Source organism: Gopherus flavomarginatus, chromosome 1 (assembly GCF_025201925.1).
Source record: "Gopherus flavomarginatus isolate rGopFla2 chromosome 1, rGopFla2.mat.asm, whole genome shotgun sequence".
In the NCBI taxonomy this organism is placed as follows: domain Eukaryota; kingdom Metazoa; phylum Chordata; order Testudines; family Testudinidae; genus Gopherus; species Gopherus flavomarginatus.
This window is the reverse complement of record NC_066617.1, coordinates 5,520,674-5,547,852: the sequence shown is the minus strand read 5'-3', so window position 1 is coordinate 5,547,852 and position 27,179 is coordinate 5,520,674. Positions and strand designations below refer to the sequence as shown.

General features: G+C 49.9%; 1 protein-coding gene across 4 annotated transcripts in view; it reads right to left on the bottom strand.

Annotated features, from left to right (window-relative positions):
• LOC127037871 (uncharacterized) overlaps positions 1 to 26,092 on the bottom strand; it is a 33,031-nt gene extending 6,939 nt beyond the window's left edge. For 2 of the 4 annotated variants that reach the window (XM_050930015.1, XM_050930016.1), the window contains exons 1-8: positions 25,589 to 26,092; positions 20,263 to 20,358; positions 18,580 to 18,677; positions 13,804 to 13,955; positions 12,661 to 12,753; positions 10,695 to 10,829; positions 8,293 to 8,453; positions 3,414 to 3,529 (exon numbers count right to left, since the gene is read on the bottom strand). In XM_050930015.1, coding sequence (XP_050785972.1) covers positions 3,414 to 3,529; positions 8,293 to 8,453; positions 10,695 to 10,829; positions 12,661 to 12,753; positions 13,804 to 13,955; positions 18,580 to 18,677; positions 20,263 to 20,358; positions 25,589 to 25,591 — 854 coding nt within the window. In that variant the 5' untranslated portion in view covers positions 25,592 to 26,092. The remainder of the gene's footprint in view (positions 1 to 3,413; positions 3,530 to 8,292; positions 8,454 to 10,694; positions 10,830 to 12,660; positions 12,754 to 13,803; positions 13,956 to 18,579; positions 18,678 to 20,262; positions 20,359 to 25,588) is intronic. The other 2 variants (XM_050930035.1, XM_050930025.1) reach the window with 2 other exon arrangements.
• Positions 26,093 to 27,179: the final 1,087 nt, after the last annotated feature.

Below are 27,179 nucleotides of genomic sequence, written 5' to 3'. Positions count from 1 at the left end.
GAGAGAGAGAGGGGTGGGGGCTGATGTCAGGGTTTCTGAATTTACAGGACAGCATGCTGACACACTCTCTGCCCCCCAAAACCAGGGCCGGCTTTAGGAAGTGCGGGGCCCAATTTGAACACTTTCAGCGGGGCCCTGGCAGGGATGACTTAGAAAGAAAAAAGTGTAAAAAAAAAAAGCCTTCCATTTCTTCCATGTTTTATTTACTTTCCATAACTGTATAAATAATAAAATTGTATATTATGCACATTGCATTATATATGCTGTTGATTGGTTATTAATGACCGCCGTTTCACATGTGTGGGTCCCCGCCACTCCCTGGGGGTGTGCACGTGTGGGTCCCCGCTGCTTCCTGCCCCCCTCATTGAAGCAGGTGTGCAGGTTACTGGCCTGGGAACTGCAGGGCAGCAGTGGACATGGGGCTGCTTCGAGGCAGGGCAGGGGCTGACTGGAGGTAGGGTCTGGCTGCAGGCAGGGCAAGAGGTGCGGGGCTGGCTGGAGACAGGGGAGTGTGGGGTGGGCTGGCTTCAGGCAGGGCCACAGGGGGATGCAGCAGGGGTTGGCAGGGCTGGAGACAGGAGTATGGGACTGGCTGGCTTCACGCAGGGGGGTGCAGCAGGGGTTGGCTGGAGACAGGGCAGGGGGTTTGACAGGGACTGGCTGTGGGCAGAGGGTGCAGAGCTGGCTGCAGGCAGCGGGGGGCGGAGCTGGTGCGGGCAGGGCAGGAGGTGCAGCAGAGGCAGCTGGAGCCCCAGCCCTTTAAAAAGCCCCCAAGCTCCCTGCTATCCCAGGGTTCTGGGGGTATTTGAAGGGCCTGGGGCTCCCCTGCTTCTACCCCCGCCCTGGACCTTTTAAATAGCCGCGGGAGCCCTGGGGAATGCATGGGGGCAGCAGGGCTCTGACGGCTATTTAAAGGACCGGGGTGGCAGAGGCAGCTGGAGCCCTGGCCCTTTAAATAGCCCCTGGAGCCCCTCACTACCCCAGGGCTCTGGGGGCTATTTAAAGGGCCCGGAGCTCCAGCCAGGAGAGCGGGGCCGCGGGGCTTGTCGCGCTCCGGCCGGAGCTCCAGCCGGGGCCGCGGGGCTTGTCGCGCTCCGGCCGGAGCTCCAGCCGGGGCCGCGGGGCTTGTCGCGCTCCGGCCGGAGCTCCAGCCAGGAGAGCGGGGCCGCGGGGCTTGCGGCGCTCTGGTCAGAGCTCCAGCTGAGAGAGCGGGGCTGTGGGGCAGCCGCGCTCCCGCCGGTGCTTTGGTCAGGGGAACAGGGCCATGGAAGACCCCGGAGCAGACCGCAGCCAGGGTAAGTGAAAAAATTTAAAAGGCGCCTAAAGCACAGGGCCCTCTTAGGCATGGGGCCCAATTCCCAGGAATCGGGCGAATGGGCCTAAAGCCAGCCTTGCCCAAAACACACCGTCTCTACCTCCATATACACACAACACACTCCTTGTCACATTCCACCTGCCCATTTGAACAGCACCCTGCAGCTACTTGCACACTGGGAGAGCTACCACAATGCACTGCTCTATGGGGCGTTGCAAGAGCTGCTACTGTGGCCACGCCACCGCGCTGGCAGTGACAGTGTGAACACACGGCAGCACTTTCCCTGCTGCTGTCTCTGAGGGCTGGTTTAACTCCCGGTGCTCTGCATCTGCAAGTGCAGCCACAGCCTTAGGTAGAAAAAATATGCTAACCCACGTTGGGGTTCAGCCGGAAGAGCAGGATTAAGACCCCTGTTACTGCAAGAAGTGCTCTACAGCTTTAGAACCCAGATGTGACAGGAACAGCCTGGAAATCTGTCTTTGTGCACTTACGAATTCCAGTTGTATTTTTACATTTATACCCTTATGGGGGTTGTCTTCTGCATTACACCTCTTGTGTTAAAAGGAGGGGGACTGGGCCTCTGCCGTGAATGGGACAAACTTCACAGACCATCAACAGTTGAATAACCTTGCCCTAGCAGGACAATGGAGACTCCTTGGAAGGACTATTGACTTGCTAATGACTTATCAGATCCACCCCTCCCCCCAAAACAAAGGGGTGTATGGAGGGGAACCTATCACAGCTGGGGTCCAAGGTCTCACACTGGAGCTCATGACCAAACTCCTGCTTATAAGCCAGAGTGCTTCTGTGAGTGCTTGAACAGAGAGAGCCCAGAAGCAGAAGACTAGGCAGCAGGGGAGAGAGTGCAGAAGAATCTGAGATTCCCTGGAAGACACTGACTAAAACCCAAAGGACCCTCTGGTAGGGTGAGGAAACTGAGGCAGGTCCCTGCATGCAAGTGTTTGTTGTTTCTTATAGATCTGCGTATCTCTTGTGCTCTCTCTAATAAAATGAATGTGTGTGTGTTTAGCAACTCCGTTGCAGAGTCTGCGTGTTACTTGCTTAGGGGACGTCTACACTAAAAAAGTAAGTCCACCTAAGTTTGGTCGACCTACCGCAGTAAGTAAATCAGCGCACACTGCGCTCCTTCTGTTGGCGATGTGCGTCCTCACCAGGAGCGCCTGCACCAACTTAAGTGGCACATCGTGGGGCACTGGCAGGCAATGAAACCAACGCAATGGCCACATGGACACTGCATTGACCTAACCACATTGACCCAAGTGCTACGTCTCTCACAGAGGCGGAGTTATTAGGTCGGTCTAATGGGCCACTTACATCAGCATGAGCAACGTCACAGTGTAGACGCTTACTGAGTTCAGTTGATGTAAGCTGCCTTACTCTGTATTGCAGACCAGGCCTCAGACTGTCACACGGTTCCTCGAAAGGGAAACCACAAACCAGAGAGTCCAAAGCTTTTGTGGAACTCTGCGAGCAAGTACTTGCTACTGTGGAGTTTGGGGAGAGCAGCGCTAGTTCAGGGCCAAGGGGTCCCCACTGCCAAAAGGGGTGTCAGACATGGGGGCTGCACCTGTAGTGCCTGACTAGAGGTTCAAAGCCAGAGAGATGGTACCTAAACTCCATCAAGCCCTTGCAAGCCAAAAGCCTGTAGGACCCAAGGTTTGGGTGCAGGACAGCAGCCTGCTGAGTGTCCCAGATTGGGAGCTCATCTAGGGGTGTGACACCACATATAGTCAGGACGTAAGTTATGCATCATCTGAAAGATGGTGCCTCCAGCAACACTGCACTCCCCTCTCCGAAAGAGGGAATGGGGCTTGGTTTCACTACCCACTCTGACTCACTGACCCACTCTATCTTAATTAGTTTGGGGGATATAAGAAAATTGCATACCAAGGGATGTTGCTGCAGTCACCAAAATTCATCCCAGCCTAGAACTTCCTACTAGATGCCCAACTCCTAGTATTTAGGAATCAAAACTGCCCTGAGAAGAGGGGCATGGGAGAACGAGTCCACAGGAAAGGGAAACAATGGTATAGAGGCCTTTTCTAGGAGCAAGAAGAGAAACAAGCATTTCACTTACTGGTCATCTTTATAACTAACATCTGTTACAGTCCTCACTTTAACTCCTTCCTCCACGGGACAATCAAGCTTTTTATACACTGGCTCCGTAGTGAACCCATAGTTAATCCAACCAAGCTGTCAAAGAGAAGATACAAGAGTACACATAAATCATATCAAATTGTTTCACTCTATCCAAAACTCAAGGACTGTTTCTAACACAATTTCTGGAAGAGAAAAGTTCTTTGCATTCCTGTGCTTTTGGATGGCTTTTTTTCCCCCTCCTGATAAGCTCTGAGTTTGTTCTTGTTGAAGAACACACTCATGCTGTACATGGTTCTTTGTAGAATTAAACAAAACAGACCTGAAGTCTCCCCTATAAAGGGCAATGTAGATGCAAGAGCATGACTTCGGGAGATGGTGGAAAAAGAGTAATACAGATTTCATCAAGCACAAAATCCTCCCCAGTAACTATCATTCTGGGGAAGCAACCCCTCCTTGAATGTACTGATGGCAAATGACCACCAGAACGAGCTACCAAGGGAAATGGTGGATTCTGCATCTCGTGAGGTCTTCACACCAAGACTGGATGCCTTTGTGGAAGATAAGCTTTAGCCATACAAGTCACTGGGCTCAATACAAGGGAAACTGCGGGAAACTGAATGGCCAAGAGGTCAGAGTAGATGACCATGGCCTTAAACTAAAACCCTTGGCCACTCTGGGCAACATTAGAAGCTCTCCTTGCTCAGGGGTCGGTCTATTATTACCATTCCTAACCAAGAATACCATGCTTTCTGTCTAGTATCAGTCATTCATTCAGTTCTTGATTGCTCTGCTGTGATGGTCAATGATGGGGGTTTACATGGGGGCACTCACCTGCCCACTAGGAACAGGACTGAGATCACTAGCTCACTTCAGACCCAAGTGACAGCCGTGAGGATGGCAACTTCGAGGCTGGGTTGGCTGGGAACCAGTCACAACAAGCGAAAGGCTTTGTACCCCAGTCCTCTACAGTGAAGGATTATAAGAACCAACCCTCAGCAGCTACACCACCACAGGCCTCAAGGAAGGGCTGGTACCTCACAACCTCTAACTCTGTCAGAGAAAAGAGATGACTAAGGGGGGTGGATAGGAGAGAGGTCTGTCAGATCACGAATGGTGTGGAGAAAGTGAACCAGGAAGTGTTATTTACTCCTTCAAGTAACGCACAAACCAGGGGTCACCCAATGAAAGTAAGAGGCAGCAGGTTTAAAACAGACAAAAGGAAGTATTTCTTCACACAACACACAGTCAACCTGTGGAACTCATTGCCAGAGGATGCTGTGAAGGGCAAAAATATAATTGGGTTCAAACAGAATTAAGTAAGTTCCCAGAGAATAGGTCCAATAGCTATTAGCCAAGACAGTCAGGGATGCAACCCCATGCTCTGGGAGTCCCTTAATCTCTGACCACCAGATGCTGGGACTGGACTGGATAAATTCCCTGTTCTGTTCATTCCCTCTGAAGCATCTGGCCCTGGCCACTGTCAGAAGACAAGTTATGGGGCCCGATGGACCATTGGTACGACCCAGTGTGGCCATTCTTACGTTATTTAAGAATGGAGGCCCTATATAGGATGGCATGATGCCAGCTTCACCTTTAGCATAAGGAGGTCCAAAGCTCTGGCTTCATATCGTTGTACCCTCTTATATCGGTCGAGAATGCGGTCCCCAAGGGAGAGTGAAATAAAAAATGCATGTGCCTCAATGCTAGATTTTACCGTCCACGAACAGGCCTGGGTAATGTAGCTACCTAATAAGGGTAGGGGTGTGACACCACATATGGTCAGGATGTAAGTTATGCATCATCTGAAAGACGGTGCCTCCAGCAACACTGCACTCCCCTCTCCCTAAGAGGGAATGGGGCTTGGTTTCACTACCCACTCTGACTCACTGACCCACTCTACCTTAATGACTATAGGGTTAGCCAGAGTGTCCCATCACCATAGCAACCAAGCACTGACCAGCTACCAGAGCTGACTTGTACACAAATGAGCTCCAGCCCAGGACTGAGGTGCCTGGGCAGAGCTGTGCTGGGACAGCTGGCACTGCACAGCACCTGCTCACATGATGCCAACCTCAGTTCCTCATTTCCAAGAGCACAGCCTTTTTCTGCTCTGTTCTCCTTTAAACCAACTGACCACAATGCTAGATGAACTTTATTATAAAGACAGGCCCAAGCAGCAAAGCTCCCTTGAAGCATGTGCGTGCACGTGAGAGGTCACGGGTGGGGCAAAGAAGTTTGGGGCCAATGTATTGCTTCATCTCTGGTTTGCGAGGGACTTGGTAAAGTATAAACACAGCCAAGCTATGAGTTGGCCCTGCAGAATGACATGGAGGCCTGAATATGGGGCCCACAGACTGCATTGGGGCAGAACTCTGAATATGCTCAGACGTAACTTTTGGGAGTAGAGGGCAAAAGCCCTTGAACACAGATCAGTCGGTGGTGTTGCAGCTCGCTAATCATCATCACAGGCTGGCCAAGACCTTTAGACAGAGATGTCTCAGCTGAGCGAGTGCCACAGAGACACAAAGTATTGGAGTTTACAGAAGTCAAGTGACTTGGAGAGAACTGTGCTGTTATCCTGAGACACACCCAGCTTTTGGATAAAAGGAGTTTTTAGGCAGACAGGGTTTCCAGTCCAACCTCAGACACAAGTAGAAGGTCATCAAGTGGTTAAACCTCTTCCTAAGGAGAATTTTATTAACTAAGCAGACATTTCCGGAAGACAGAGCTCTTCAAAATCCCCTTCACAAATGAAAGCCAAACCTATAATCTCCATTCTGTTAGCACAACACAGGTCTTGGATTGAGAGGAATGTCCCAGTTGGGCTGATCAAGTGCCAAGAGAGTCGTCTGCAGAACAAATGACACAAGGATGAGCAGCCCCTCTCTAGAGGCTCCCACATTTTTTTACGGGAGGCACTTTCACGTCGGGGTTAGAGCTGAGCCTGAGTGGGGACAGGAAAATTCAAGGGTTGGCTGAAGGCATCTGTCATGGAGTATGCGGGAGTCAGGGCTCTGCACCCCCCACTTCCTGCCATTCACCATGACTCTCCGCCAGCCAGTAAAACAGGAGGTTTATTGACCAGTGATTCTCAAAGTGGTGGTCCGCGGAGCGGTGCCGGTTCGCGAGCCATCGGCTGCCGGTCCGCGGCGAGTTTCCTCATAAGAGCATCGAATAGGATAATAATATGGCACCGGTCCCTGGCACATTGGAAAACAAAAATTGCCGGTCCCCCACATCAGATAGCTTGAGAAGCACTCTATTAGACGACAGGAACACAGTCCAAACAGTGCGTGTAGGTGAAGACAACAGGACCCCCTCAGTCAGTTCCATCTTGGGGGGGCAGGGAGCTTAGACCCCAGCCCTGGGGCATTCCCCCTCTTTCCCCTGCCAGCTCCAAAGTGAAACTCTCTAGCCCCTCCTCTGGCCTTTGTCTGGCCACCTGATCTCTTTGTTCTCCAACACCTTCAGTTGGCACCTTTGCAGAGGAGGGGCCCAGGCCATCAGTTGCCAGGAGACAGGGTGTCGGCCATTCTCTGTGCAGACAATGTCACACCTGCCTAGGGCTCTGCAACAATCACACACCCTGATCCCCCACCTAGATACTTAAGAACTGCATAGGGGAAACTGAGGCACCCATACAGTATTCAGAGAAAACATTAAGAACATTCCGAGTTTATCACAGTATCCAAGGGTAGTCACACTCAGAAAAGTATCTTCGACTGAAAACTCTTGGCATAGCATCTACTTGAACCTGAGCCGAGCTTTTGGGCATTACCGTAAAACAGATAATAAATAAGAACACTATGAAATAATAATCAGCACTTCACTCTTCACCATCACCTGGAAAAAATGCCAGACTGCGAGAGATGTAAAGAGCTCCATCAATTTACCTTATGAAAACAAAGATCAAGAAGGAGATGGATCCCAGCCCACCTCCTAGCTGCTTGCTCAGTTACCAGTGAGGATACAAAGAACAGAAGATTTTCAGTGTTCAGGTAGGAGTTTGCAGCTCTAGCTATTGGGGAGAAAATAAAAAAATCATCTATTGACTTGTAAACTAAGCACTCTGGCTCCTCAATCCCAGGCTGAGACCCCCATGGCTTTCACCTCTCCAGATTCTTCTGCAGCTGAGGTCTCTCCTACTGAGCATTTGCTGTCATGGCCACTTTTGGCATCACGTGCCAATTCGACCACAGTGGAGTTTACACCAAACACACCCTGCTCTGCTTTCTCTCACACTTGTCACCCCAGCAGCCGACTGCTTCCATTACAGGGACTGAAACCCAAGAGCAGAACAGATGCAGCTGATCAAAGGCTAAATAAAAAACAAGAGGTTCCTAGAGAATGTCCCCAGACAGCTTGCAGAGGCCATGAAGCAGCTGCACAGGATGCAGAGTTCAGAGTCTCCAGGGGTTAAGTGTTTACCAACTGGGCTACAACGCTGCCCGAAGCCGCAGAGATGTTTAGCTGTTGTAACAGGGACCAGAGACCAGTGTGAGAACCATTGGGCACTACAAAATACAGCTCTCCAGTCCAGCTGGCTCTGAGGGCCCACGCTGCACACAGGGATCCCGATATCTTAAAACATACCATTTCAGAAGCAATTACACCGGCACAGGCCAAGCCTATAGATCACTACCGTTAATTTGTGCACTACATTCTGGATGCAGGTATGTAGCTAGGCAGTCCTGACTCTGCATGCTGTAATGGCTAGGCAGGGAGCCTGCCTCGGACACGTATAGATCGAAATAGGACTCTCAGAATCCTGTGCAGTACTGAATTGGGAACTGCCACATGAAGCGACAGAAGGCTCTGGGCAGCCTCCATGCAAGTGGGTACAGACGGTCCATTACCTCATTCAGTTCCTCTTCACGCTCCACTTCAGAGCCCTCAGCCCACTTCCTTCCTGCTCCTCCCAGTGGAGGGGGACAGTTCCTCTTCTCCAGCCCAGAGCTGCTCCTGTTCCCTCTGCCATCTGGGAAGCAGGGCGGCTGGGGCTGGTTTGGAGAGCATTCTAGACAAATATTCCAGCAAAGGAGACAAAAAGGAGCGTTAGAGTCAGATGCTGTTGCCAACGAAATCTGGGCTCGAGGGGGGAGGGGCTTGCAGGGATTTTTTGGTTTTTTCCTCTTTTTCTTTGGAAAAAGAAATGCAGACAAGTCAGTAGCTCCCCCCTAAGCAACAGCTGCCTGAGTCAGGAATCAGATTTCACAGCAGCTGGGAGCTCAGCCAGCCTCCCATTCCACCAGCATTGTGATGATCATCACACATTTCCTTTAGCATCACCACAGTCTATCAGATGCTGCCTGTGGACACAGACTGCCTGAAACCACATCCCAACTGGCTGGCTGCGTCATGCTGAAGTCACACAATCCACCTGCTGCATACAGCTCACAATGTCGCTAGCTAAATCACACACCTCCGGCAACACAGGCCTCTCTCACCAGAGACAAAGCAGCTCTTCCTTAGCTGGGGAGAGCAGGTTTCTTCCTATCCCAGCCCCTTTGCTCTTCCTGCCTTTTTCCAGGCTGCACCTTGCATGTGAACTCCCCACCTCAGTACCCAAATTCATTCAAATCCCTCCTTAGCACTCACTTCTAACCAGACTCCCGTTGTGCAGTGTTCCTTACCACAGGAAAGAGGAAGAACGAGGCTGCGATCAATACAAAGGGGGATCTTCATTGAAGCGGCTGGACACAGACAGACCCTGTGGTTTTTCCTGACCCCATAACTTCCAGACTGACTGACACAGTTTGTGCTGCCAAGTGTCACTACACATCTCCTGAAATCCTGGCCTGCACCATTCAGTCATAAAAAGACCTGCTGACTACGTTAGTGGTATCAAAATATCTGTCAGTAGCCAAAAGCCTCTCACAGCTGACCTGTGTGGTCTGCAAGCAGCTTGGGGCAGAGAACACACCTTCCTGCATGGAACATGCTGCAGGCACGTAATGCATCTTTGGAGAATGTCTCTGTGTCCTCCAACTGAGAGCAACAATATACCATTTGAATTCAAGTCCTGCCTCCAGTGTGCTAGGCACAGTCCAAACGCACAATCCCAGCCCTGAAGAACCTGTGATCTAATAATACTTGACACTTGTAAAGCTGGGCCAGTATCATAAGCCCCATTTCACAGCTCAGACACACGAGGCAGAGGGGTGAAGTGACCTGCCCTAGCTCTCACAGGGAGCTGGCAGCAGAGTCATGAATAGAACCAAGGAGTCCTGGCCGCGAGCCCCATTCACATACAAATTGCAAACGGATACAGTCAGCAGCAACATACAGCCTTCCCCGGCTCAGTGACCGTGCCTGGCCTGCAGGGCCAGCTTTAACAAGTGCGGGGCCTGATTCCTGGGGGGGCGGGACTTGTAGTCACCAGGCGGCACTCCCAGTCTTCGGCAGCACTTCAGATTGCCGGCTGGGGTCGCAGGGCTGCTGCGCTCTGGCCGAAGCTCTGGCTGGAGCCGTGGGGCTGCCGCGCTCTGGGCGAAGCTCCAGCCAAGAGAGCAGGGCCACGGGGCTGCCGCATTCCAGCTGAAGCTCCGGCCAGGAGAGCGGGGCTGCTGCGCTCCAGCCAGGAGAGCAGGGGCGTGAGGCTTAGCGCACTCCGGCCGGGGTCGCAGGGCCATGGGGCTTGCTGCGCTCCAGCCGAAGCTCTGGCCGGGAAAGCGGGGCTGCGGGGCTGCTGCGCTCCAGCCAGGAGAGCGGGGGCGTGGGGCTTGGCGCACTCCGCCCGGGGTCGCAGGGCCATGGGGCTTGCCGCACTCCAGCCGAAGCTCTGGCTGGGAGAGCAGGGCCATGGGGCTGCTGCACTCCAGCCAGAGCTCTGGACGGGGAAAGCAGAGCCGCAGGGCATGCTGCGCTCTAGCTGGCGCTCTGGCTGGGAGAGCGGGGCCGCGGGGCTGCTGCACTCCAGCCAGGAGAGCGGGGGCGTGAGGCTTGGCGCGCTCCGGCCGGGATCACGGGGCCATGGGGCTTGCCGCACTCCAGCCGAAGCTCTGGCTGGGAGAGCAGGGCCATGGGGCTGCCGCGCTCCAGCCAGAGCTCTGGCCGGGGAAAGCAGAGCTGCGGGGCTTGCTGCGCTCCAGCCGGCGCTCTGGCCAGGGGAGCAGGGCCGCCAAAGACCCCTGCGGAGCGGACTGCCATCAAGGTGAATAAAAAAAAAAAATAAAAAGGCGCCTAAGGCGCGGGGCCTGATTCCGGGGAATCGGGCGAATCGGCCTAAAGCCGGCCCTGCTGGCTTGGGCCAAGTTACCTTCAGTTTGTGTGCTCTTGGCAAGGGGCTGCATCCGCCTCGGACTTTTGATCTCAGACGGAGCCTCTGAGCTGTCGCACTGCTCACTTTTTTCAGCTGGTGCTACGGCCAGCTTGGCCAATGGCGGTGGATCTCCTGTTGGAAAGTAAACAGGTCAGGCTCTCTTTTTGTGAATGAGGCAATGAAGAGGCATTCAGGGCACAGCCAGAAGACTGAATGGATAAGAAAGGAGTCAGTGGACAGAATTCAGTAGAAGCTCTATCAAGGATCATCTAGTCCACCCCGAAGGCGCCGACTTCCCGTCTGCCCCGTGCATGCTCAATTCTCCCCGTCCCGCCCCTGGCCCTGCCTGTCCCTGCACCACCCTCGCCCCGCCCCAATCCCACCCTCTTCCCCCAAGTCCACACCCTTGCCCCGCCTCTTTACCGCCTCCTCCCCTGAGCATGCCACTTCCCCAGTTCCCCTCCCTCCCCCCGAGAGCCCTAAGTGCTGCCAAACAGCTGTTAGGTGGTGGGAGGGAACTGCTGGGAAGGAGAGGAGCAGGGACACGGTGCGCTCAGGGGAGGATGCGGCGAGGAGGGGTGGGTGCCGGAGGAGCTTGGCTGCCGGTGGGTGCAGAGCATCCGCTAATTTTTCCCTGGGGTGCTCCAGCCCTGCAGCACCCATGGGAGTCGGCGCCTATGGTCCACCCCGTACCAAGCCAGGACACACTCCCCAGACAGAGGATGGTATCAGACTCTAAACCAATCATCTTTTACTATTAGGTGGTTACCTACTAGTCAGACAATATTAAACCAGGGCTTTGGAGCAGAGCCCGGAGCTGGAGCATGGACCAGGAGGTTTTATGCCCAGAGCTGGGGCGGAGCAATTCAAAAATGTGATTGCTCCAAATCCCTCTATTAGACTGCAGCTGTTCACTCCTCACTCTAATGCCAGGTACCACCGTAAGCCATTCCTCTCCCTCTCTAGGAGTCGTTCAACTTTCAGATACTTTTAGAAGTGTGTTTCCACCCTTGGGGCATTGCCTGGGCTAGATGAACATGCCTAATTCTCACAGCTTTTCCTCACATATCAAACCCTCCAGCCCCATCAGCAATTTCTCTATACTCCGAGTTGCCGCTAACTGATCTTTGCATCTCTCTGGAACTGACGTGATGCGCACAGGGGCTGAGACAAGACAGCTGTACCTTTCTCCAGTGCATTCTGGCAAAGAGCATTGACAACGTTCATGAATTAAGCCACTCACCTTCCCCACTCGAACCCCTCTACTGTGCCAATTCATTCATTGATGAATCTCCCTTTCCAATCACCTCACCCAGAAAAAGTCCCCTGCCCACATACACAACATGACCTGGTTCTCTATTTCAAATCTGGTTTCCGCTCTCTGATGCAATTGGCCTGAGAAAGGGTCAGTACACAGTCATTTGGAAACTGAGAAGTAGCTAGGATACCAACTGGCTAATTCACTAGCTGCCATTCTGCACCAATGCCAACTTCTATACGATTTTTACACTCAGACAAGGTGGTCGTTGCTAGCTTGTCTCTGTCCATGGACAATTCCTGAGTCCACTGGATTTTCAGACAAAGCAGAAGTGCTCTTTCCCTCCATGGCTTTCTTCAGACCTTCCAAATGCTGAGGACATTTCAGAGCAGGATAGCTGCTTGTGGAAGAACATGCTTACTCAGCTCTAAACGCACTCCTCTTGCTCCAGCGCGGTTTCCAATGACAGAAGTGGAGCAACTGGAGTTTAGAAGTTTGTTTAATCCCTAATTTTAACATGTTTCTGCAACAGGATCCAGCAAACTGAGAGATCCTATACAGAAAAGCAGAGCTGGAATATTTTTTTTCCCAGAATAAAGAATGCAATGCATGGTGCAGGACTTCAGGCAGAATCATCCCTTCGATTGTCAGGGGCCTGGGTGGGTATCTGTGTTTTTGTCTTGTTTTCTTGATGTTTTTATTTACCTTGAGCATGTTCTGTTGAGCTGGGCTGGTAAACAAAGGCTCTCTGATTCTTCATGGAACGTTGATGAGATTTAGCATCTTTGGGGTCTTGATCTAAGAGAAATTAAGGAAAACAGGTACAAGAAGTAAACCGTCTACTGAGTCAAGCCACAGGCCACTCAGATGCCCCAGAGATGGCCACAGTAAAGAGTCCTGAATAGAACAGGATCATTATTTTCCAAACCAAGAAGTTATTCCAGTTCTGGGCTCCCCACGCACACAGCAGTTCTGACGTCCCTCATTCCTAGCCCACAGCCCTTCGGCTCTTACGTCCCCCAACTGCTCTACCAATGCATCCCACTACTCCTGAGCTAGAATATCCTCTACTGCTGAGAATCTGCTCAGACCAAGCAAACCGGCCACGCAGGTTGAACTGTGCTAATCTTGGGGAGGTTTGGGAAGGCAGAATATGCACAAGGCAGAGAAGAGCACAGCCATGTAACAGTGCATTGAAGCTAGTGGGGGGTTATATTTGTGTCTGATGCAGGTGCCAATCACTCAAATGTGCACTGGGGCCAGCCCATCAGATTGGTGGGGAGCTGGTAAAATTAGCTGATATAAGATTTGTATTTTTTAAAGCAGTGGGGCTTGGGGGAAGGAGAGAGTGGAGCTGCCACAATCTCAGCCCTACAGGCCAGGGTTGACAGGACTACCATACTTGCCTCTGCTGCACCCTCTGTGGGCAAGTAAGGGGCAGGACTGATGGCCTACACTGGAGCTGCAGGTGTAACTTCTAGCTCTGGCAGACAGACCTGCGCCAGTTGTGATGGACTAGCATGCTACAAATAGAAATACTGCTGCAGCAGTGTGAAGGGCTAGCAGCCTGAATACATACACAGGGCTTCAGACGGAAGTGACTCCAGGCAGCTAGCCCCAGCTCCAGGGTAGATGAAGAGTCCCATCCAGTTCTTCAGTTTCCCCTGTCAGGAAGATGCTAGACTGGAAGACAACTCCGAGTGTCTGTTCTCCAGGCCACTCAGAATACAACCCAATAACGACAAACCTGCCCTCACCTCTATCAGATAAAGGGATCTGTAACAGGCTCAAAGAGAACCTGAGAGGCACCCTACGACCTCATCTTCAGGAGAGTTCTGGGGACATTACCTATCAGAGTTCCCTTAAAGTCCTCAAACGGAGGGTTCTTCTGGTCCACGCTCCTGCTTTCCACCTTTTTCCTTGGTGCCTGAAGATGGTTCTCCTGCTCAGCAGAGGCTCTGGACACTTGTGAGTGGGTGTAAGCAATATTCATCCACGAACTGTAGAGATTAAAGGTCGAATTAGGAAAATAAAGGGCCACATACATGCAGATCAGGTTTTCCTCCTCTAGGTTTAAAAGCCAAGGCTAAATTATCCGTGATGATATCTACCCCCAGTCAGGAAAGCTGTGATCTAGTTGTGCAGATTAAGAAGATATTTGAACCGGAGCTGTCTGGATTTTGTGGCCGTGTAACAAATTCAGAGATGGTTGGCCACGTACTGGTATTTTGGAACATTAACATCTGATGTTGCTTCAAAGAGAAGCTCTCTGTGTTTGGTGCTGCAATGCTTCCATCTGATCCACACACGAAGGAATTTTTGCGTACAGCAGGGATACAGACTGAATGCTATTTTGCCATGCAACACCTCATAAAGCTTATGGTGAAGTCCTTGCACCCCACTCAGCCCCTTGATAAATGCGGAGTTTATGGCTCAGTTCACACAGCTCCCCAGATGAGAGCTGTTGTGCTAACTGGGCCTACAAATTTACCTGAATTGTGAGTTAAACTGTAAAAAGTGAATGAACGTTTATAGTGTGGGTAACAAAATGGAGGAACTAGAACTACTGGGGCAGGAAGTGAAGCCAGATATTACAGGGATGTCAGAAAGATGGTGGAATAGTAGCCATGGCTGGAGTAAAGGTAATGAAGGCTTTGTGTTGTTCAGGAAAGACAGAAATAAAGATAAAGGTGGTAGAGCAGCACTGTATGTTAATGATGAGGTTGACTGTGAAGAAATTAGAAGTGATGGAATGGATAAGACAGAGTCCATTTGGGTCAAAATTACTTTGGGAAAGAAAACTACCAATGGCTACTCTAGGATAGTGCTCAGGGTATGCTAAAGACCCCAGGATCCAATCTGGATATGGACTGACACCTTGTTAATATTTTAATGAAATAAATACAACTGTAAATAGTGTGATTATGGCAGACTTTAACGTCCAAGATATAGATTGGAAGACAAGAGCTACTAGTAATAGTAGGGCCCAGATTTCCTGGATGTGATAGCTGGCAGATGTCTTCATCAAACAGAGTTGATGCCATTTTAGGTTTGGCCCTGGTGAGTAGTGAGGACCTCACAGAAGAACTGGTTGCAGGGGACAACCTTAGTTCAAGAGACCATGAGCTAATTCAGTTTAAACTGAAAGAAAGGATAAACCAAAACAAATCTGCAAGTAGGGTCCCTGATTTCAAAAGGGCAAACTTTAAAATATTAAGGGAATTAGCTAGGGAAATGGACTGGACTGAAGAACTCAAAGATCTGAATGTGGAGGAGGCTTGGAATTACTCTAAGTCAAACTTGCAGAAACTTTGCCTGCATCCCAAGAAAGGGGAAAAAATTCATAGGGAAGTGTTGCAGACCTAGCATCTCAAAGAGGTGATGAAGAGAAAGCAGAAAACCTACAAGGAATGGAAGATAGGAAGGATCAGCAAGGAAATCTACCCTCTGAAGGTCAGAAAGTGTAAGGATAAAGTGAGAACTGCTAAAAGCTAAGTAGAGTTGGACCTTGCAAAGGAAATTATGTTTGCCTAAATTAGGTCGGCATACAGCCAACGCAGTAATTAAAGGAAAGAAGAAGTAAGATCGCCAAGCACTGAGGAAGGGGTGGAGATTAAATACCTTGCCTCAGTTTTTAATGAGGCTAATGAAGAGTTTAGGGGCAGTGGCAGGGTAGTTAATGGGAACAAGGATATGGAAGTAGAAATTACCACATCCAAGGTGGAAGACAAATTCAAACATCTTAATGGGACTAAATCGGGGAGCCTCGATAATCTCCATCCAAGAATATTAAAGGAACTAGCACACGAAATTGGGAGCCCAATAGCAAGGATTTTTAATGAATCTGTGAACTCATGGGTCATACCCTATGACAGGTGAATTGCTAACATAGTACAGTACGTATTTTGAAAAAAAGTGATCCAGGAAATTACAGGCCTGTTAGTTTGACCTCAACTGTATGGAACGTCTTGGAACAAATTTTGAAAGAGAAAGCAGTTAAGGACATAAAGGTAAACGGTAATTGGGATAGAATATAACACGTGTTTACAAAAGGTAGATCATGCCAGACCAACACGATCTCCTTCTTTGAGAAAAAAAAACCTGACTTTTTGACAAAGGAAATGCAGTAGATCTAATCTATCTGGATTTCTGTAAGGCATTTGATAGAGTTCCACATGGGAAATTATTAGTTAAATTGCAGAAGATGGGGATCAATATGAAAATTGGAAGGTGGATAAGGAACTGGTTAAAGGGGAGATTACAATGGGTCATACCGAAAGGTGAACTGTCAGGCTGGACAAAATTTACCGGTGGAGATCCTCAGGGATCGGTCTTGGGACTAATCTTATTTAACATTTTCATTACTGACCTTAGCACAAAAAGTGGGATTGTCCTAATAAAATTTGCAGATGACATAAAATCGGAAGGAGGACCAATATGGAGGAGGACCAGCATATCATACAAGAAGGTCTGGATGACCTTGAAAACTGGAGTAATAGAAATGGGATAAAATGTAATAGTGCAAAGTCAGGCACTTAGGGACTAACAAGAAGAATTTTTTCTATTAACTGGGGATTTATCAGTTGCAAGTGACAAAGAAAGAGAAGACCTGAGTGTGTTGGTTGATCACAGAATGACTATGAACCGTCAACATGATTGCGGCCATGAAAAAGGGTAATGTAATCCTAAAATGCATCAGGCGAGGTATATCCATTAGAGACAAGTATAATGATACTAACACTTCCAATACACTGGTGAGACGTCATCTGGAATACTGTGTGCAATTCTGGTCTCTCACATTTAAGAAAGATGAATTCAAACTGGAACAGGTGCAGAGAAGGGCTACTAGGATGATCTGAGGAATGGAAAACTTACCTTGCGAGAGAAGACTCAAAGAGCTTGGCTTGTTTAGCCTAACTAAAAGAAGACTGAGGGGAGATATGATTGCTCTCTATAAATATGTCAGAGAGATAGATACCAGGGAGGGAGAGGAGTTATTTCAGTTAAGTGCCAATGTGGACACAAAACCAAATGGATATAAATTGGCCATCAGCAAGTTTAGGCTTGAAATTAGACAAAGGTTTCTAACCATCAGAGGAGTGAAGTTCTGGAACAACCTCCCAACAGAGGGGGAAAGGAGGAGGACACGGCCCTCACTGGCTTCAAGACTGAGCTTGATAAGTTTATAAAGGGGATGGTACAAGGAGATTGTCTACATGCAATTGTAGGCAATCTGCAACTGCTGGTAGCAAATATCCCCAATGGCCAGTGATGGAGCACTAGATGGGGAGGGTTCTGAGTTACTAGAGACTTCTTTCCCAGGGTCTTGTCCACATGCTCAGGGTAAACTGATCACCATATTTGAGGTTGGGAAGGATTTTTTCCCTCAGGTCAGATTGGCAGAGACTCTGGGGGGTTTTAGCTTTCCTCTGCAGCATAGGACACAGGTCACTGTCAGGTTTAAACTAGTGTAAATGGTGGATTCTCTGTAATATTAAGTCTTTAAATCAAGACTTGAGAACTTCAGTAACTCAGCCAGAGGTTATGAGTCTGTTACAGAGGTGGGTGGGCGGGGTTCTGTGGCCTGCGATGTGCAGGAGGTCAGACTAGATGATCATGATGGTCACTTCTGACCTTAAAGTCCAAGACACCAGGCCAGAGAGAAGGAGCCAGATGACATCATCATCTCTACTGGCTAAATCCAAATACTGCTTGCGATGTCAGACTTTGTCACACATCCCACCCCCGCGTGTGTTCTTTTCCTTCCCCACGTTATTTCTTCTCCTTCCCATCCCTCCCTCTCCTTTTTACTTCTGTTTAATAAGAGTCTGGCTTAGCTGGCCAAGACTGTATATTTTGCAATTCTGCTGTAAGCCTGTGAGCAAAAAAGGCAGCTACATGCAATGCCTTAAACAGCCTGAAGCTGAGGCAAGTCTGCCAGGTCTCTGAAGGTATCTCCACACAGCAGCTAGACACCCACAGCTTGCCCGTGCCAGCTGACTTGGGCTCGCAAGGCTCTGGCTGTGGGCCTGTTTCACTGCTGTGCAGACCACTTGGCTTGGGCTGCAACGCAGATGTAGGATCCTGAGAGTTGGGAGGGTCCCTGAGCTCAGGCTCCAGCCGGAGTCCAGAAATCTACACAGCAGTGAAACAGCCCACAGCCTAAGCCCCACAAGCTGGAGTCAGCTGGCACAGGCCAACCACAAAGTCTTCTTTGCTGTGTAAGCATACTCTGGATGACTGACCAGACAGTGTGCTGGGTTTCTCCAGCAGTGACGCTGCAAGTGAGAGTCAATACCAGAGCCAGAAACTGCATTTTCTCTCTTTGCTGCTCTTTTCTCTTCCCCTTTTGTGTTTATTCCTCTTGTCTTGTCTTCTAGGAACCAGGATTGGACCTGAACAGCAGCAGCAGCAATAACAGAGTGAAGTCCTCATGTTGCTCTGGATATTTCAGGAGCTGCACTGCTCTGGAATGAATGTGTCCAACCCTCCTTGGCCAGAGGGATGGGGAACAGTCACGGTAATGTGTCATGAAGGTAAGAGCAAATACAGTCAAGCAAGAAGGAAACCCACAGAAAAGAAAATCTCCCAGTCTAGGGCGCTGTTAGTTGGGGCTGGACCTACCCATCCTGCTGTGGAACTCCTGCTCCTTTCCCTTGATGGCTCTGCTGCTTCTTACGTCCCTCCTCTTCCTGACTGCACAAGGACTTGGTAGCACCAGCCTTGGGAAAGATGCAAGACATTAGCAGTCTCATATTGGTAGCCAAAACATTTGCATCACAAGGTGAAGACACCCATATAAAATTGGTCTTTAAAACAAGGCATGCTCTCCTTCCCTTGAGCTACATTACAGCACCCAAGGAACTGGCTAGGGTTACAGATGGGGAAAGAACATTCATCTTGGGCCATACGGGGAGCGCAGGTGTTTACTACATTGAGACAAAGTTCCACATCACGCAGTTTAGACTCCCCTCTCACCCTCACCTAACCCAACTTTAGGCATGGGCTCCTCCTGTACATCACCCATCTCCTGGGACCAATGATCTCTAGTACACATTTCCTAGGTTTTGGTGGTCTGTCCAGTTCTAAGGGCCCTGGGTGATGGAGCTTCCATTACATCCTTGATGAGACTAGAATCCACAAGCTAATCCACATCACTGCTCAAAAAGTCCTTCCTGTAGAAAGGACTGGACTAGTGGCCTTAGGTGACTGTGGACCTTGAACTCCTGAGTTCTGCTTCTAGATCACTGTAATGCTTCAGTAAATGACTCCCTTCACACTGCATCAGTTCCCCAACCTGTAAAATGTGGAGGATAGTCCATACCTAGCTCACTGGTATGCTGAGAGGTTTAGCATCAGTGAAGTGTTTTGGAAAGCTTGAATTTACCATAAGAACATAAGAACGGCCGTACCGGGTCAGACCAAAGGTCCATCTAGCCCAGTATCTGTCTACTGACAGTGGCCAATGCCAGATGCCCCAGAGGGAGTGAACCTAACAGGCAATGATCAAGTGATCTCTCTCCTGCCATCCATCTCCATCCTCTGATGAACAGAGGCTAGGGACACCATTTTTACCCTTCCTGGCTAATAGCCATTTATGGACTTAGCCACCATGAATTTATCCAGTTCCCTTTTAAACACTGTTATAGTCCCAGCCTTCACAAGCTCCTCAGGTAAGGAGTTCCACAAGTTGACTGTGCGCTGTGTGAAGAAGAACTTCCTTTTATTTGTTTTAAACCTGCTACCTATTAATTTCATTTGGTGACCCCTAGTTCTTGTATTATGGGAATAAGTAAATAACTTTTCCTTATCCACTTTCTCAACATCACTCACGATTTTATATACCTGTATCATATCCCCCATATACCATGGCCAAATTATCTCCCCAATCTTCCCTTCCAAATGCTCTCCATTCCCTGCAGTCTCTGTAAGAACAGTTGGCACGATCCCCACCCTCACCTTCATTCAGGCCCGTAACCTGGGAGTTTCCTTTCATTCCTCTCTCTTCTTTCCCCACATATGCAAGTCATATCCAAATCTTGCCGCTTCTTCCTCCACAACCTCTCTATCTCTGCAGCCAAGAGCTCATGTCCAGGCCTTTATTTCCCATATCAACCTCTACAACTCCTCCACTTCTCTGGCCTCCCTGCCGCCTACTTCACCTTCTCCAGTCCATAAAAAGCTCACTGTGCATTATCCCCTTGCTTCTTTAGAGTAGCTGATTGCTTAGGCTTCCCAAAAATTCATGAATGAAGGACTTCATCCCTGAGCACCAATTAAAGTCAAGGGTTGCAGCTAAAATCTTACCAAGAGTTCCGACACTGCTCGCCCTCCATATGGCTCCTCCTCGCAACTGGAAGAAGAACGAGAACTGTCCCAAGGACTGCTCAGTGCATCTATGTCCTGAAATACAGAAGGAGGTGTCCCAGTCACAGCCCACTCCACTTTCAGCAGTTACATTTTGATTTTCTAACATCTCTGTGTAGTTTCAACAGGATATGGTGTTCTTCTTCAGCTGATGTCCTAAAGTGCTGCACAGCGCTGCGGCCAGTAAACAGGCGGTGCTGTGTTCCATCCCAGAGGTAACTGCATTTCAATGTGGGGAAGTCATGAAGCAATTGCTATTTTTATGGTCCGTAAAATGCTTTGAAATCCTCCTGCATGAAAATTGCCATACCAGATATCAAAGATGTAAGACCACAGTGAAGGCTGACCAATAAGATATTAACCCTGCAATGTTCAGGAAGATTTTAATCATTGCAAGCATGCTTTGCAAGGGTGGTACGTACATTACATATTCCATACACTCACCAGAACTGGTCTTTAGCTAACAAATATACACAAAGGTAAAAGGTATAGAGTTGAAATGTGAAAACTGACTGATATGACTACAAGTCTGTGTTGTTTTAAGCTTTCAAGTCTGGATTACCTAGCTAGAAGGCCAGATATGGATTGCTAACTGCATTTCATTTTTGCACTGTACATGGTGAAAGATGCTGTCATTATGTACAATGTGGAAGAGAAATCACTATGATAATTAATGAAAACTGGAAGGAAAGTTTGTGGTTGGAGTCAGAAAAGCAGCTATATTTAAAAGTTTCCTTCTTACTCAAGCAAGCTTCTCCTGTGTATCTCTGAGTCACATGGTAGCTGCTCAATTTGCTAACACAAACTGCTCTCCCAACTACAACAATGCAGCGATGGCCGAGAGAGGTGGATTCTGATCTGCCTCATGCATGCCACACAAAGCTGGAAGGCTTGTCAGCTGAGAGCCTATTTGGGAAGGCCCATCATTGTGGTACCTATTGCAAAATCTTCATTACTAGTGAGGAGGTCAGAAGCACATGTGCATGTTTAGATTTGTTGAGTTGCTGCTCTGATGACCAGGAGATTGCTGAGCGATGTTCAGTTGCTGAGTTGATGGCATTTGTCTCGAATTCTCACTTCACAGAGTGGGCCCTGTGAAGGCTACTGTCTTCATTACTAGTGAGGAAGTCAGAGGCACATGCTCATGTCTAGACTGGTTCCTGGGTTTGATCTTCCACGGTCATCCTGGTCAACTCTGAACCGAATCCAAACTAACCATGGTAGATGTGGACATCTAATGCACAAATGGAAAATCAAGGACTCCCTGGTGTGCGAGTGTGGTTCCCCACGACAGACTGTCAAACATATCACTACCTACCTCCCAATTTATAAATATGAAGGAGGCATTACTGCAATAAATTCTGCTACTCCTGATGTAGCCATTTGGCTCGATCAACTTCAGGTGAAACTGTAGTTGCTGCTCTACACCAGCCATGTGAAAGAAGAAGGAGGTAATCTAGATTTTTAAGATCCCAGTGCTGACAGAAAAACCATCAGCGTCTGATTTACAATCAAAGCAAATGGGATCTGGAGTCACTGACTGAACTATAACTTATCACTCGATCTTGCCTGATACTAAGATGTTTCAATGAGAGTGGAGAGTGCTCAGCGCCTTGCAGGATCCAGCCTTTAAGTTATCAAAGTATCTGATGTGATGTGAGCCAGTCAGAGGAATCATCCCAGTCCTCTGAAGGGAAAAGCCATAAGGTAAAGTAGTTTGCAGACCACTGCACACTGCTGATTACTGTGCTTGCATGCCCACTCTTTATTACCAACTTGAATGAACAGAAACAGGCACAAGAAGGAGGAAAGTTATAGATGTGAACATGTTTTGGGGTGCCTCAAGTTACCAACCAACAAGGTGTTAAGTGGCAAGAGCCTGTCACCCCTCACAGACATTGATGCCTTGCAGAGAATGCAGCCAAGTCCGACGTTTGCTTGCCTCAAGTTGGCAGTTATTGGAAAGTTTCACTAAACAGTAGCCTATTCTCATCTAAGAATTCAGCAGGAGGCCTGCAGGTCAGTTTATAGGGAGCAATCAGATATGTAGATATCAGATTAATCGTCCTGTAATATATAAGGGGAGAAATCTAATGCTGTTTCTATTATACTTTCCTTCTCTCTTTTACTGGAAACAGTGACAAGCTTGAGGGAGAAAAGAAACAAAGCTGATCGAAGGCTAGACGATAGGATTCACACGGAAAGGTCCATAAGCACCTGAGGGATGTCACTACCAAAGACGGAGAGGGATTGTTGTAAGGTGCCCAAGGGGGTATAACTAGGGGATGGAATTAAGAAAAGGAAACCAGGCTGAATAGAAGGAGAAAATGCATGAAAGCAAAATCTTTTAGTCTGTGGAAGAGTCTCCAGAGGGAAAGTGGTAGAAACCCCATCACCTGGAGTTGTTACAATTAGACTGGACAAACTTTAAAAACCAAAATGTGCCACAGGAAACAATCCCGCATTGGCTGGAAGAGGGGCTGGATGCTCTAACAGGCCTTCTCCATCTTCAATTTCTATGAGTAGCTTTGAAAAGAGCAACAGTGGCACAACTTTAAGGGGCACAGACACTTCCACAGGAGGGAACAGCAGCTCCATGGAGATCCCTTCAACATGCCTTGTTCAATGGAAACAATGCTCTGTCAGCCCCAGCTCACCTTCTTGTTCCCAAACTCTCCCCAGCCCCCAACCTCTCGCATCTTTCTTCTCGGCCTCATTTCCTCCTTCCAAACCAACCTGATGCTACCTTCTTATTACCTCTTCTTCCAGTCCTCTGTCAAATGGATGCTATTGACCTAAATGAAAGACAGGTGGAAGCTTGCACTGAGGTGGGAGTAGGTGGACATGAAACCCATTCTCTAGAACCTTAGCTTCATGTTCCACTGTTGCTAATGTCAAAATTTATAGTGAGACACAGTAGCAGGATGTTTGTTCGGGACAGAGGTATGTTTAGCTTCGAAAGGGTAAAGTGCACTTGCATGGCACCATTCAGAACACCAAGCCTAAAGAACCAGCCTACCTGTGGTTTTCTATTCTCCACCTACTCTGGCAGTTTGCTCCCACATTTCAAGTCTGACTAGATCTGTGAAGCTGACAAATGCTTGGAGCTCCCCTCCCAAACAGGGGTTTAGCCCTCAGCCTGTGTCAAGTCTGGGTGGAGGATTCGCACTGAGGCTCAGAAGAGTCCTCCCCACTCTGCAGTTCATGAAGCAAAATTTACCAAAAAGGCTGCAGCTTGGAACCGACAGATCTGCCATGAGACAGTCAACTAAGGACACTGGCAACAAACTATCCTGGCACCAGCCATATTTCATTCCCCAGTCACTGCTCAATAACCCGCTCATGGTACAGTAGGAAGCCAGAGGACAACCTAGGACACACACAAAATATTCCAGAGCTCTTAGCAGAGAGGACTGGATTTTATCTTTAAACAGCAAATCACTGATGCAAACAGGAATCAGTACAAAATTTTCCACCACTACTGATACTATTTAGTCCCCTTGTAGGCAGTCTCAGTAGAGAGGAGGATCAAGGCCACCTTCAGAAGGTGGGATACTGGGCTAGATGGACCACTGGTCTGACCCCAGTGTGGCTGTTCTTATGGTGAAAGAGAAACTTTCAAGCTCCACAGAGCTCTTCTTCAGGATGAAAAGGCCAGCAACTCACTGAGGCTGTCAATCAGCCAGAAGGCTGTCAATCTTTCACCAGCATAAAATTCACTTTGGAAAGTTCTTTTAAGAAAATAAGTGGTAACATCATCAAAACCCATCACAAAAGATTTCACATTTACCTTAAGAGAAGGGAATTACAAGGAGCTTCTCCCTATATGAGTCCCCTTAAACAGGTCAACTGCAGAAATGTTCCCTGTGATTAAAAGCAAGCGAGTGTGATGCCATTTTATTAACCAAACCCATGTTAGCAAAAGCACAAACTGGAACCTGGGATCTCAGAGATATTCTGTTCATGTCTTCAGGGGACAGCCTACAGCATGAGTTGGAACTTAGCTGTTTTATAAAATTTCTCCTTGACTAGTCACTTTTACCTTTAACATGGAAGTGCAGCCTTTGGAGACAGGGTCCCAACATACATCTCTTCTCAACACAAGTATCCACCTGCTCGATTAAAACTGGGCATTGTGTGCTGAGATACGTAGTCTCTGTGGGCACACTTCTGCATTAAAGATGAGGGTAATCATGGTTTGCATTTAAAAGAAAATGCAGCCCAAAGACTCATGACAAGCTGTCAGTGCAGCCCTGGGATGGGTAAACCTTGAATTCAATTCACCTTCTTTAGGCAGCTCCCAATGGCTCTGCCACCACTAACTGCCACCTTCCTAAAACACTTCTGGCTGCTTTTCCATGTGACTCCCCACTCTTCCTCTATTCACTTCAATGATCCTGGAGAAGCACTCTGCTGCCACTAATACTAATGTTCAGTATCACGAATTATAATGCAGACTTGGAACTGACTGCATGGGTCATAATACCATAGGCCAAATAATGCAACAATAGCGAACTGATTCAGTAAGAGATGTCACAGCCTCTGCCTTATTCTGTTTTTCCAAATCTAGCTACTACAATTTCCTAAGATCAGCTAGTTATTTCAGGTGAAGGATTTTGGACAACAAGTTACAGTTTCATTACTGTGCGGAAACCAACTTTGTGAGCTGATTCCTTCTCCCATATACAGACACCACCTCTCCTGCTTTTCCCCACAACCCTGAATCCTTGGCAGACTCCTCAGCAATGATGCAGGTGAACCGTGAAGTGAACATGTACTAACTCTCACAAGGTCCTAGATCTGAGTGTTTCCACTAGAAAACAAGCAAAATTTGGGTTATTCTGGAGACGTTTTAGTTTGGGATTTGCTTGGACTCCCAGCTCAGGGAGATGAACTGGCATCAGAAAACGAGCACCATGCCAAATCATCGAGTTCTGCACCATCACACCCACAGGGCAGAGACCCAGGAAGAGGGATGGGGCCAGGCGTCTGGTTTTCGACTGGAACGCCCAGTCGAAAAGAGACCCCGGTGGCGGTGCTGACTGGGCTGTTAAAAGTCTAGTCAGCAGTGCAGCGGGGACCCAGGGCTAAGGCAGGCTCCCTACCTGCCCAGGCTCCGCACTGCTCCTGGAAGCGGCTGCCAGGTCCCCGTGGCCCCTATTTTAAAGGCACAGATGAGAGCGTTCCCCCATGCATGGGAACAGTTCATAAACCAAGAACCAAATGCCACACTGCTCCTGCGAGGATTATTCCTGGGGGTACGTACCATGTGGCAGGCCTGGCCTCCGCTTCCTCCCAGGAAGTCTCTGGTAGCTGCCTAGAAGTGCAGAAGGGCAAGGAGCTGTGGTTGTAGGTGGGCAACTGAAGTGGGCAGAGGGTAAAACCCAGGGCCGTAAGGTGCCTAGCACTGGCGGGAGGACTTACAGCAAGGAAATGGTGGAGGGGGGGTGAAGCTGAGGCTAAGAGGCTAGGGGTCCCGAGAGGGCAAAAGCAGGTACTGGGCAGGCCTAGGAAGTGGAAGGGGCCTGGTGCAATCTACGCTAGGGTGCGGGGGTCTGGAGCGTGGGAGGAGCTGGAGCTGCCCAGGGCAGTGGGAGTGAAGAGATCGGGGTGGTCCAGTGCTAGCGGGTGTGCGGGGTGGAGGGGACTGGAGTTGGGGGGGCTGGAACTGTCTAGTGCTGAGGAGCAGAGCTCTCTATGGGGTAGGGCTTTCTGGCACTAAGGGGCACTTTGGCCTACGGAGGGGGTCTGGGAGGAGACGGAGTGGAGCTGGGGGGGTGGAGCTTTCTGGCGCTGAGAGGTGTGGGCCTGCCTAACGGGGAGGGGCCGTGTCACGATGGGCTGGGGCAGGGCTGTCTAGGAGGGGAGGGGCCGGGTTGCGACTGTCTACGGGAGATGAGTCCTGTCAGGAATGGCTGGGGGCGGGGCTGTCTATGGGGGAGGGTCTGTGTCGTGACAGGCTGGGGGCGGGGCTCTCTATGGGGGTTGCCGAGGGGGAGGGGCTGTCTGTGGGGTGGGGGCAGGGCTGTCTATGGGGGTTGCCGTGGGGGAGAGGCTGTTTGTGGGGTGGGGGCGGGGCTGTCTATGGGGGGTTGCCGTGGGGGAGGGGCTGTCTGTGGGGTGGCGGGGGGGCTGTCTATGGGGGTTGCCGAGGGGGAGGGGCTGTCTATGGGGGTTGCCGTGGGGGAGAGGCTGTTTGTGGGGTGGGGGCGGGGCTGTCTATGGGGGGTTGCCGTGGGGGAGGGGCTGTCTATGGAGCCTTGCCGTGGGGGAGGGGCTGTCTGTGGGGTGGCGGGGGGGCTGTCTATGGGGGTTGCCGTGGGGGAGGGGCTGTCTATGGGGGTTGCCGTGGGGGAGAGGCTGTTTGTGGGGTGGGGGCGGGGCTGTCTATGGGGGTTGCCGTGGGGGAGGGGCTGTCTGTGGGGTGGCGGGGGGGCTGTCTATCGGGGTTGCCGTGGGGGAGGGGCTGTCTATGGGGGTTGCCGTGGGGGAGAGGCTGTTTGTGGGGTGGGGGCGGGGCTGTCTATGGGGGTTGCCGTGGGGGAGGGGCTGTCTGTGGGGTGGCGGGGGGGCTGTCTATGGGGGTTGCCGTGGGGGAGGGGCTGTCTGTGGGGTGGCGGGGGGGCTGTCTATCGGGGTTGCCGTGGGGGAGGGGCTGTCTATGGGGGTTGCCGTGGGGGAGAGGCTGTTTGTGGGGTGGGGGCAGGGCTGTCTATGGGGGTTGCCGTGGGGGAGGGGCTGTCTGTGGGGTGGCGGGGGGGCTGTCTATCGGGGTTGCCGTGGGGGAGGGGCTGTCTATGGGGGTTGCCGTGGGGGAGAGGCTGTTTGTGGGGTGGGGGCAGGGCTGTCTATGGGGG